This window comes from Coturnix japonica, chromosome 18, assembly GCF_054131305.1.
Source record: "Coturnix japonica strain WE chromosome 18, WE-NBRP24, whole genome shotgun sequence".
Taxonomy (NCBI): domain Eukaryota; kingdom Metazoa; phylum Chordata; class Aves; order Galliformes; family Phasianidae; genus Coturnix; species Coturnix japonica.
In genome coordinates this window covers 2,986,768-2,999,203 of record NC_140680.1, presented here as the reverse complement: position 1 = coordinate 2,999,203, position 12,436 = coordinate 2,986,768, and the positions used below count along the sequence as shown (strand labels likewise).

The following is a 12,436-nucleotide window of genomic DNA, read 5'->3' as shown; positions in this document are numbered from 1 at the left end:
CAGCAGTCGAGGAAAGCAGCCATCTTATTGCTTTGAAAGTCTGCCCTCACCAAAACATTTTCAAACAAACCAAAGTGCCCACAGTGAGTTAAAAGTGCACAGGATTACACTTTAGAAACGGCAACCCACTGCAGTCAGCACCCTTCTTCCCTCCAGCAAAATTTGCTTAAGAGGGTAGAAAGCAGCGCGAGTTTCAGGTTCAGCAAAGGGCTTGGGCTCCTGACTGCCCCGTGACTCCAGTAGGGAAGCAGGCGCCCAAGGAGATAACAGCAGCCTAAATGGGTTCGCTGAAGCTATGCCAAAATGTCTTTGCATCCTGTCTTCAGTGCTAAAAGATCCCTTTTCCTCCCTTACTGCAGACATTGCATCGCTGCACTCTACAGCCCCTGCACAGCACTGTGAGGTCCTTGCAGCTGGGATGACTCCCAGCACGCTGCGATGAAACCAGTGCATCGCCCAGGTCTGCTGCCCCAGGAAACTCGGTTATCCGACATTAAACTGGATTTAATTCACCTCGTTATGCTATTAAAGAGTAATATTTATATCGCCATGGAAACCTCTGCATAAAACTGGTCGTTCCACACAGGGTTACGCAACCAGCGGGTCATGTGTGCGATCGTCCTACAATGGCTGGGGCGAGGAGTGCCAGCCCAGGGGACGTGACTGCCCTGCCCTGCCCGGCTGCAGGCTGCCAGGTGAGCTGCTGGTACCATGGCACAGCCCTGCCGTGCTGCCCAGCCGGAGCAATGAGCTGTGGGGCAGCAGGATGGCCTGCAAGCTTAGCGCTCCTGAGCCCAGCTATGGCACCCCCCCTCCCCACCCCCAGTTAAACAGTCTGAGACTGTTTAACTTGGAAGGAAATGGAGAATGTACAAAGTCCACCAAGTGGAGGGGGAATGTTTTGGGGGAAGTTCCGGGGAAAGCAGCTGGGGGATGCTGTTATCAGGGAATGGGAATGCAAAGAAACTACTCAGCGAGAGGAGGGGGAGGGCAGGGAGAGCAGAGCAGAGGGAAGCCGGTGTCTGCTTGGAGTTGCTGAACTCGTCTCAGCCCCCTGGGCAGTATCTGCGGCTCCCAAAAGTTTTGCACACCCTCTGCTCAGCTCTTGGCACAGCTCTCCCCATCCACGTGCTCTGCCTCCTGTCCCTACCCAACACATCCCCTGCACTTCCCTGGGGGGAGGGTCTAACAAATACAAACAAATCAAAAATATACACAGTGCTTCTCCCCTGAAACAGCACCCAGCACGTGGAGCTGAGCTATAGAAAAATAAGTGAGCCCTCAGGATCCGTCCTGCTGGGTAACATCCCTCCTGATATCAGAATTCTCTGGTTTAAACATCAGCACGTTGTCTGTTGTCACGTCTTTAAAAGGGAGCTCTATGCTGGCTGTGAAAGGAAGCACCCAGCCACTCCCATCTGAGAGGGGATGAATCACTTGAAACAGATGGATTTCATTTTATTTCCCTCCCCATTACTTAAACCGTGGAAAGAACATACAGTTAAATGTCAGGGATGTGCTTATCTGTGTTACTACGTACATTAACTGCTGAGAGAGGCTCTCTGCAGGTACTGATAGCAAGAGATTGTAGCAGTGTATTTTGCTGGGTGAAGAAGATAGATCTCCTTCCCAGTACTGGTTATCTGGAACTCATTCAGAGAGAAGAATGTAGAGCGGGGTGAAGGTCTTGCTTTGCTCACACATCAAGAAAACACCAAGCAAAGGAGCGCAAAGTGGGCTTGCAATTCTTAGCCCTTAATGGGTCTCAAGACAAGATGCTGGGAGCTCATTATTAGCTAAAGCACAGAAATCATTGGTCACTCTGCTCTGCTCAGGCTGAACCCTTGTGGATACGCACATTTGGCAAAACCAAAAGCCACAAACAGTATGGGATGGGCTGCTATCTGCAGAGCCTCTATGGTACTTACTTCTAAAGGAGATGTTAGATGTTATACGCTACATTTCTAAAGAGAAAACATTTTCCTTTTGAGATAAGACCTCTGCAGGAAGGAGGAGGACCTTCCAGATTGCGTAAGTGCTTTTGAAGAAACAGCCACAAAAGATACGAGAGAAACTGCTCACCTGAACTCATTGAGGGCATCAACAATTCTGTTATATGCCAAACTCCGCTGACTGGCATCAGCTGATCTACGACTCATTTTCATAGCCTTGAAAACAATCATTAAACAGATAAGTAACACCAGACACAGCTACAGAAGCACAGAAAATGGAAAACAAAGTCATGTGTTCGACTTTATCTGCCATGCAACCAGTCATGCAAATAATTTCTTTTTAAGTGATAAAAAGATGGTACAAGTGCCAGCTTTCCTATCTGAGAAAAAATAGGTGAGGCACACGCCTTTGCAGACTCATTCTCCTGTGCTTTTCATCATTAAAGGCATAACAGGGGTCAAAGTTTTTACTGCAGTCGCAAAGTAACCACTAAGTATGTCCCAGAAGAGAGATTTGAAGCAAATCTAACCACATATTTAAACGTTTCCTACGTAGGAATCAGGGGCTTAAGATAAAACAAACAAAAATGGAAAGCAAAAAGCTTGGTATTTATTTACAGACTGGAATATCCCAGAGATAGGCTCTTATCCTGCAGTCCCCAGTGCTGAGATACAGCTGAAGCAGGGGAGTAAAGGCAGCCTTGAAAGCACCTTTTTCCCTTTGCTGATCCAGAGCTTGATGGGAGCCAACACAGCCTAAGGCCTGATGTCATTTCAGCCGTCTCTGTAGCATAACACAGCAGTTCTGTCTGTTCTCTGTGCTGTACCTTAGCAATAGGAAACATCAGAGACGCTGTGGAGCACAGATCCTTGCTGGTGCTGTTTCAATATCAGGCAGCAAGTTGATCCCGCTTTTGTAAACAAGTAACAGGAGTTGGAAATTAAATGGGCCGAAAGGCAACACAAGCAAAAGAATCAGGAGAGGCTGCGTTTACCTGTTCTATTGCGCTCTTCAGTTTGTTCATGTGACTCTCAAAAAGAGGGAAGTGCGAGAAGAAGAATTCATTGAACTTGTTGTTTTCATCTTCATCTCTTGAGAGTGAAAAAATAACCCCAATGGCTATCTTCTTCTTCCTAACAATCCCTGGGCTGGGACCAGAGCTGTCATCTGACAGGTTAAAGCTTTCATCCATGGACCTTGAAACATGGGAAAAACATAAAGTTAATACAGTCCACTGTTTGAAGCTGTACCTTGGTTTTCCTGTGTAATTAAATTCCAGAACATTTAACTTCAACGAACAACATTTGTTTGCAGGTGTTGTCAAATCAACACTTCTCAGTTCTTCAGAAGCAGTCATTAGCCAACCCCAACCCAGAGCCAGATTCAAAGCATCTGTGGGACTAGAACACCGTACCCTTACTCTCCCTTACTTCTGCCAAGGGTTTGTGTTTTAAGTTTCAGGGCTTCTCATCCTCAAATGTACAGCCTACGGGTCTAAATTTTGCCAAAGGTCTCCCAGTTAGTGCAAATGGCTTCAAGAAAATGGAGGCTACAAAGATCTAGTGCTGAACTACTGGCTGACATACACCTTTGTAAATACACCACAGAAAGCAACAGCAAGAACAGATGTGCATACGTAAGGGCAGGATCAAGCTGAAAACAGTGGAAAACTGAGGGAAGCAACCAGCATTATCAATCCCTGCTCACCATCGAGGGAAGACCCCGTTCTCCAAGCTGGTCGTCTGGCTGCGCCGCCAGCGCCTCTGGTAACTGCTGGCACAGCTTTTGTTGAATGAAGAGCCCGGAGATGGAAACGGAGTGATGAGCAGACTGCTAAGAGATGCTGCAATAATTAAATAGGCATGTATATAAATCTCTCTGGAAGAAAGAACATTTGGAAAATAACACCAGCAACTCAACTATGCCCCTGAATATAATCTGGTGCTGCTCACCAAGTGCCTTCTCTTTTGCTTATCTACGCTTCTCATCTAAAAATAATCAGTCTATAACAACATTAGCAAGCTATACAAGCACTGCAAGGGTGGGACAGTCTTGCAACTTCATATAATAAGCAGCGCGCAGGCTGCACCTTGCTCATCAACCCTGAGTATTGGGAAATAAACTCTTTGTGGAAAGGAGTAATGCTAAGCACATCTTTAAAAGCCGTCCCAGCCCTACCCCTCAGTGCCCAACCCCCTGAGTGGGGATGGCGGTGGCTGGGGGGGGCACTGGGGATGCTAGCTCGTGTTTTAACATTAACATCCTCCTCAGTTTGGGAAGGAGCTGACAACAAGCACTGCTTGGAAATGCCATCCACTCATTTCAATATTTAATTTGGCCTGACTATTTGCAGCATGCTTTAATAAATAGCACATAGGCTCTATGGGGCTCCTATTAAACAAACACCCTCAGTGCCTGAGGCAGCACTCCCATGAATTCTTATATGGAACAAAAAAAAAATGTTCATGTTTCAGCAGCGAAAGTTACTTTATGATGTCTGTATGTTTCAGTAACAAGACGAACATCTAGTGACTATTACTGAGTGTTGTCTGAACTTATAGGGTTAATGGAACTGACATTACCAGATCTCGCAATACCGCTGTCTCTGTCCTCATTCTGCTCCCTCCCAGGCATATCCATAGGGTTGCTGTGAACTGTAAAACAAGGAATACCAATTAGCAGGGGAATATACAGTTCCTTTCTTGTTTGCCGATCTCCATGTAATTAATGAAACAAAAACATGCTCATTAATTCAGATCAACAGCACCGCACAAGGCCATCACCAAGAAAGGCTGCTTAGCTGAGCAAGCCAAAGCACTGATTTGAAAAGCTCGTGTATAATTTCCTCTAGTCCATATGTCTATTTTAGCCCAAATTGCATCACATTCACCATTTCTTTACATCTATAGCTTTCAATAAAGTTTTATTCTACTCAAAGGGTGTTCACCACATAGCTCAGAGTATAGACAAAAACAAAAATCAGCGCTTCATTCCTCTAACAGCATTCCCAGCTATTATATGTTTTTAAAAGGATTTCCCAATGCTGTCTTGAAGAAAATAAATGCTTTTAAACTGCAGGCAGTGCATTGGTTGTTCAACAAAGCCATAAGCCGTCCAGAATCAAAGTCTGCATATACAGAAGATCAAAAGTGTATCAGGCTTAACAGCCTCCACACGTGATGTATTTTACAAATACGCCGGTGGAATAGAAGCTACTCAGCCATGGAAATAAGACCCATCTAATGAAAGCAAAAGATGTCCACTTTACGTTAGCGTAGGTTAGCTTTAATTGTTACAGCTTGTTGGAAGCAAATCCAGACAAAAATAGCTCGATGCTTTGATGACAGATTATTTCTGAAAAGAGGAAATCTTGTATGATAAAAGTTTATAAAACAGAAAAACCAACCTAGCAGCCCTAGGGAGGGCTATTTAAATACCTGCTGTCCTCTGTATCAAAGAGATAAGAGAGCAGAGATCTCTGTCTGTTTTGTATTTAGAAAGGATAAGTCTTATTTCCAAGGCAGCGCTACCAACGCACACGTGGCTGTCCCAGCAGCTAGACTAGGCACACAGCACAGCACACAGCACACTGCAAACCTGCAAAGAAAGAGGCGCTCCGGATCAGGCGGAGCGGACCTTGTTCAGAGAATGCCCGCCTGGGGCTGCAAAGCTGTGAAAGACCTACATGGCAAAACGTAAAATACACATGAAAGAATGAGGTTAGTAAAGCAGAACAGTCTGTAGGGAGGGGGCCAGGGCAGGGAGGAGATACAAGCCAACATAAATGCAGAGTAACGTTCGCAGGAGAACAGCTCTCACGCTTAACAAGAATGTTGATTCAAGGAGCACGGCTCACAGTGGAACTACACAATACTTATGACATTAAAATAATAGAGAAAGCTTTACACCGTTTCCCGTATAAGGATGGGGCTTCTGTCTATGGCCTTTATTCATTTGTATTTTTCTGAGTTGAAAACAATTAATTTATGCAGGCTCCGAGCCCAAGCTGATCACAAACAGGAGATTCATGGAGGACAATGTTTGTTTTAACATCACACTTTGGGGTGCCTGAGCAGGGCTGTCACTGAGGAGAGGAGCAGGCAGACATTGCTCTTGGTGGAACCAAGAGAAGATGCCAGGCTGCAGGAGCTGCTCTGAGAGCAGCCAGTGTGCCGCACCAGAGAAACGAGCATAGAGAAAGCACAAAGTTAGCAGTCTGCTTAGTGGCTCATACTGAGAGTACTATGGGCTGCAGGTATCCAAAGGAAGGAGTGTATTTACTGCACACAGAGCTGGGTATTCTAACAAGTTAATTGCTAGCCCCTCTGCTAGACTGGAAGCCACTGATCCCACAAGGTTTACAGATTACAGGAAACATGAAGGTTGCACTTCAGCAAAGCTCCCTTCCATTCTCATGGGTCTTCATTCCTCAGTAAAGGAAGGGACGTGCCTACTGCTTCCTTGCTTATTGTTTTCTGCTTTAACCAGTATATCTAGAGAAGCAGCTTGTAAATACTTTCCATCCAAAACACACAAAGCCTCCTCCTGCTGCAGGCCAGCGAGTCAGAAACAGTCTTTGGTATTTAACACTGTTGTTGGAAATGCTGCAGTTACAGATTAACTTCTTTGCCTACTTTACCCATGGTTCCCCATGTGCCAAAATAGGGACTGTAAACAAACATTGCTGAGCAGAATGATGACGTGTGCAGCTCAACTGCAAAGCACTTCCAGCATCCTCCTCCTGCAGGCACCTCCTCCCTCCCTGCTGGGTGCCCAGGTGCCACAGGCTGCTCCTGCATCGGATTCAGACTCAGAGCTCCAACAGCTCCGCGTGAGCTCACAGATTACGTGATGTAGCAAACACTTTTGCCAGCACAAAACCTTAACAGTGGATGAGTATGGTTCCCCTGTCCAACATGGGAGAGGTCAACAGGGAGGAAGGAAGCAGATGCTTGTGCCCAACAAGAATTAGGACCACGTAAAAGACAGAAACCCACTAACAAAGACATCAAATTCACTCCATACTTTCAACCCCAGAAAAGTACATTTTACAACATTCTGGGAAGTAAGTGTAAAAAGTAATCCCTTTTTCCATCTACCATAAAAACATCTTGTTTGGAAAGCAAACGATCTAAACCAAATGGAAGGCAAGATGTGCTCCCATCTGAGCAGTGAAGTACAGTATCTTTACTATTAATTTCACATTAGGAAAAGTCGGCATCCCCCACTTTGTTTCCTAATGCTCACAGAGCCTTGACCCACAGCACTCCCACAGATGCTGACAGTCAGAGACTCCAGATGGTTTTTCAGGACTGCTCGGCTTCCAAGATCAGACCAAAGAAACAATCTGTCTGATCTGATCAAAAACTAAAGTGCAACTGTGCAAGGTTAACTTAGCATGGAATCTACAGCCACGCGTGTTCAGGTGGCCAGAGTACAGAACTGAATGGAAATTATTAACAAAAATGAAATTGGGGGACTAAGCCAGGCAGAGTCAATCTGGCCTGATCCGAGATGTGATGCTCAGAAAGTTCTATGGACTATTTTCCAACATTTTCTGAATTTGAATTTAGATATATTTAATATATCTCTATGGAGCTTTATGCACATACAGCTGCATACAATTAAGACACTGATAATTCTTTGAACTGCCTAATTTCTTCACCTCTTCTCCAAATTAACATTAATTTTCTGTTAAAATCTGAGCTTTCCTATTTTTGCACTTGATTCTACTTAGACTTTCATATTCTACAGCCTGTGGTTACTCAGTTAAAGATAGCAGGAAATAAAAGCCGTTTGTAATTACCTATATTCCCAAGAAGTCCATTCATAATCGTACTGTGGTCGGGCTTTAATGTATTGCTGTCTTGATTAATGAACTCAAGACTGTCCTGCAACCTAAAAGACCCAGAAAATAAAACATACAACAAAAACAGTGATTTGTATTTCAGTAAAACACAGTGTCACTATATTAATTCTAAGATATAACGGACAAGAAAAGAATGCAGGCTTATACTGCCACATTCTGAGCTGGGTCAATTAACACACACAAAACTGTTCAAAGCCAGATCTGCCTGTATGCAATAGGAATCATTTCTAAAGGACTCACGTATTCAGACTTCCGTAGATGCTGCTTCCAGTGCGAGCTGTGAAAACCTTGCTGAGCATGAGCTGAGGAGGTGAGCTAGAGGACAGAATGGAAGATGTCAGCCAGAAGCAGCGCCAAGATTGATTTTCATTTCCATTTCATACCCTTCCAGATTATAATTTACAGCTCTAAACACAACATAACAGCTTTTTGTGTCCAAAGCGATATCATAATAACCTTAAAGCAAACTCAGAAATTCCTTTTACCCAACATCTGTGACATTCAATTCATTTTAAATCAGCACTAAGGATGACATCTTCTGACAAGACTAGTGGTAAAAGAAAAGGATCTTACCGGATCTGGTGAATTTTCAATGTGGAGCCCTTATAGCTCATGGCCACAGAGCCAAACATCATCTCTCCAAGCATGTTGGCATCTGAGGAGCACCGAGAACCCTGCAAAAAAATAATAATCCACTTGTTTAGAAGCACACTTCTACCTCAGGCAATGTACACCTAAGCAAAACTGTCCTTATTTGAAAGATAAACATGCAACATCTCTCTCTATCAGATACACCCAGTTGAACCGTTCAGTACAGACAGTGCAGGCAAAGAAAGTGAGCTTCAAACTGACAGCGCAGTAAAATCACCCAACAAACCTAAACCATCTCGGAGGGGGGTTGATTCACACTGCAGGAAGTCAGGGCACTAAGAAGTTCAGAGTTTAATTACACGCTTTGAAGAAAGAAGACCATTAAGCCTAAGTCTCGTATCTGTTGGACAAGAAGTTGCAAGTTCCATGGTGACTTTATGTAGGTTGGAGCCTTCCAAAAAGGACCCTGAAACCAGGCATGGAAATAGCCTTGTGTTTGGAAGTTACTAAGTGCCATATCTCTGTACCAAGCCCTGAACAAGCAGGATCCTCACCTGAATTCCTAAAAGGGCTTGGGCTTATCTCACAATTTTGCCCAGCATCAGGCAGCGAGCTCAGAGCACAATCAAGGACAGGGTGTCCACACCTCAGGTTCCTACCAGGAATGAGGCATGATATGGAAATGCCCACTCGAAGTTGCTACTCATGCTAACCCTCAGAACAAGGGCAAGAACAAGGAAATGCTAATCAGGCAAAAAGCAGCACACTTGTAGCACTTCTCAGCTTTTAGCTCTGCTCAAGTGCTCTCAATTAAGATGGTAGTACATTAACAGCCATACTATTAACCTCTGAAATCTGCCATCAGTGCAAGAAAGATAGGGGACAACTGAAATAGCAATCACAGCTATAAAAATGAGGATGGAATTGCAAAGTTTGTCAGCATTCATATGACAGGGCAGAATCTGATGGTTTGCTGGGGCACAGGGATGTCCAGCTTTACTTCCCAGGATGTCACCCTGCCCACTGGTCTGGGTGAACTGGAGGTTGGATGGGACAAATGAATGTTAGAAGTGGCTGGTGAGGCTCAGGAGAAGCATGAATGGTAATGCCCCTAGGAAATGATGGCTCTGCCAGCATCATCAGATCCCAGTGTAAGAACACTGCAGTTACTACTGCCAAATATGTGATGGTTGTTACTTTAAAATCTGTTGCAGATCTCCAATTGAAGAGCTTCCTCTGAACGAACATCAAGCCCTTGATGGTCACTTTTGGTTTCAACTTCCTGCTACGGTGCAAATCTAATTCTAAACACAAGGAGAGAATTGCTTTAAAATAACTTATTGATTTTCCTTGTCGAGAAACCAAATTAAAAAAGAAAAGAAAATGAAAATCAGCTGCTTCAAATTTAATTACAAGGATTTCCCTTTTCCCTGAAAGACAGAGACAAGCAATGCTGCAGGCACAGTGTGGTACCCTTGGTCCTCCTTCAGTCTGGCATTTCACCTGCACTTCATGACGATAACCTCACCTTGCATAACAGAAGGTCCACATATTTAATGCAGTTAATAAGGAAACACTGCTTCAGCTCAACTCTGCCTTTAATTCTGCTAATTAAAGATCACTTGAGACCAAAGTAGAGTGCAACCAACTGAGGAAAGGGGTTAAATATTAAAAACTCAAATGAAAAATAGCCAAGGAGCATCTGGCAGAAAGGGCCCGTCCCCCAGCACTGGACACAAACCAATGGCCCAGGTCATATTTACAAGCATGCATTTTAAGAAAGATCATAAACCAACAAGTGTTTCTTACTGCACATTCGCACATGAGAGGTCGTAAAATGATCATGATTTGGAAATTAGATTTTTGAATATATCACCTCAAGCGCTTACTATTTACTGTGCATAATGTCCTATCAATGGCTGAGTACATATATATATATTAACAATGCTATAGATAAATCTCCAGTGTCACGACCAACAAATCAGGGAGACTTTCAGCCCTGAAAACACAGACTGACAGGCACAGAAGAGGGAATATTAGAGCAATAATGTGCAAAAACTTGTATGGCAGCTTCCAAAGAACAATTAAAAATGCTCATCTTAAGTTCAATGCATACTGAAACAAGGACTATACAGAAAGTCCTATTAACATCGTATTGTTTGGACTTCCATTTTATACCACTAAAAAAGCAACAGAAGAACATATTAAGTAGCTTCTGAGGCTACAGAATAGAGCAGATAGAAGAAAGGAACTGGCATGCTGACCGATGGCTGGACAAACTTTCTAGGACGCTTTCATGCACAGCTTGAAAGAAATATGGAGAATGCAGTAAAAGATTCACAACAATATTCTTTATAAGACCAATTTAAGCTGGAAGCTTCTTGCACACATTCTGAGCCAGACATGGCCACACATTCATTCAGTAAGACATTGACTAGGCGATACACATGAGGAAATGAGGACTTCAAAAGGAAAACTTTCCACAACTTTAAAATATACAGCCATGCCAACCACAAAAATTAATTTCCTTTAATAACGTTGACCATTGTTAGCACAGAGGCTGCCCAGCAGGAGAGATAATTTCAGGATAGTGGGGGAACATCGTTTGTCTTGGTCACACAATGCCCAAAGGAGGTTATTCTGTGCCGCAAGGAAGCTGCTAACCACAGCAAAATGCCCTTCCAGGAAGGCAGGAATGGAAAGCAGACCTTCAGCCTTCACCTTACTGAAGCTGTGGAAAAGAGTGTGATCAGAAAGAGAAAACAGGAATATGCAGCTCGGCCAAATATAGCAAGAGCCAACGTGACAGTATGAAAGTCAGCCCTGAAAGGTTCTTCATTTATATCTATGGTAGATTAAGACATCAGTACTACTGTACTTCAGAATACAGCGCGGAGATAGCAGCTTCCCTCAAACACACAATTACTTCATTACAAAGAGTGGAAGGGCTTAGTTCTATTTTAGGGTGGCTTAATATAAAACACTTGTGATCCATGGAAGGGGAGATGACAGAAATATATCCGTGTCAGATGACTCTAGCTACTCTCATGGCCAAAATCTCTTATGTAAAATGTAACTCAAGTGCACTGAATCCCTTGTTATAAAGCTGTTACACAGACTATCCCCATAGAGAGCATATTTCTGCGGTGCTTCCCTGGCATTCAGATACCAAGTAAAATGAACTACCTCGTTTTTACCAAGGTGGGACATGTGTGCCAAGTGTGATCATACTGAACGAGCATTATCGCCAGGTCATAAGACAGAACAAATGCCTTGGAGAAGCTTCTGCTACTCAATACCCATCCTGAGAGCCCCAGCTGGTTGGTTTTAAACTACAAACTCAAAGCTACAGAATCAAACACGATTCAGCCAGAACCAAAGTTTGGCTTTAATCAGAAACTTCTCTCCACCATCAGCATTTGATTTTGAGTGCTTTAAAACGTTCAGTACCTCACCTGTTGTATTTATTTGACCATTATACCAAAAAAGGGAAGGGAAGACTCACCTGATATTTTGGGCATTGTTCTTTTGCATCGGAGAATGAGGAGGATGAATTGATTGAACTGTCCAAAGAAGAAGAGCTGTCTCCTCCAGGCTTCAGCTGGCAGCACTTCCCAAACACTCGCACCTGAGCATCGCTGCAGAGTTTCTGAAATACAGATGTGTACCACAGTGAGACCCACAGCCATGAAATCACCAATTAGCAACACTGCACTTACCCGTTCAGGTAAGACGTTTAATAGCAGAACACCATATGCCCCAGGAAAATGTTTAACAGAACATTTATTACATCTCTTGCAGCATGGCTGAAGGAAAGCAAGCCGAGCTGTTTTAATCCTAATGAAGCAGGAGCCAGCAGCTCATTCCAACTCCATCTTCCCAAGCAGCCACCCATCTCTGAAGCTCTACCAGGTTCTTTTTTAGGCCTAGGCTCAGAAGGAAAGATGGGCACAACAAGGAGCTCCCTGTGCTGTCACCGTATTGCTGCTGCCCAATGGGATAGAGGTGGCACAGCAGTGATGT

The 12,436-nt window shown here is 43.9% G+C and overlaps 1 protein-coding gene across 5 annotated transcripts in view; it reads right to left on the bottom strand.

Annotated features, from left to right (window-relative positions):
- FNIP1 (folliculin interacting protein 1) overlaps window positions 1-12,436 on the bottom strand; it is a 57,391-nt gene that overhangs the window by 13,757 nt on the left and 31,198 nt on the right. For 2 of the 5 annotated variants that reach the window (XM_015875559.3, XM_085518726.1), the window contains exons 3-11: window positions 11,919-12,062; window positions 8,396-8,496; window positions 8,063-8,137; window positions 7,760-7,851; window positions 5,551-5,634; window positions 4,536-4,607; window positions 3,661-3,796; window positions 2,948-3,149; window positions 2,083-2,168 (exon numbers count right to left, since the gene is read on the bottom strand). In XM_015875559.3, the coding sequence (XP_015731045.2) occupies window positions 2,083-2,168; window positions 2,948-3,149; window positions 3,661-3,796; window positions 4,536-4,607; window positions 5,551-5,634; window positions 7,760-7,851; window positions 8,063-8,137; window positions 8,396-8,496; window positions 11,919-12,062 (992 nt within the window). Of the gene's footprint in view, window positions 1-2,082; window positions 2,169-2,947; window positions 3,150-3,660; window positions 3,797-4,535; window positions 4,608-5,550; window positions 5,635-7,759; window positions 7,852-8,062; window positions 8,138-8,395; window positions 8,497-11,918; window positions 12,063-12,436 lie in introns of those variants that run through there. The other 3 variants (XM_015875560.3, XM_085518727.1, XM_085518729.1) reach the window with 2 other exon arrangements.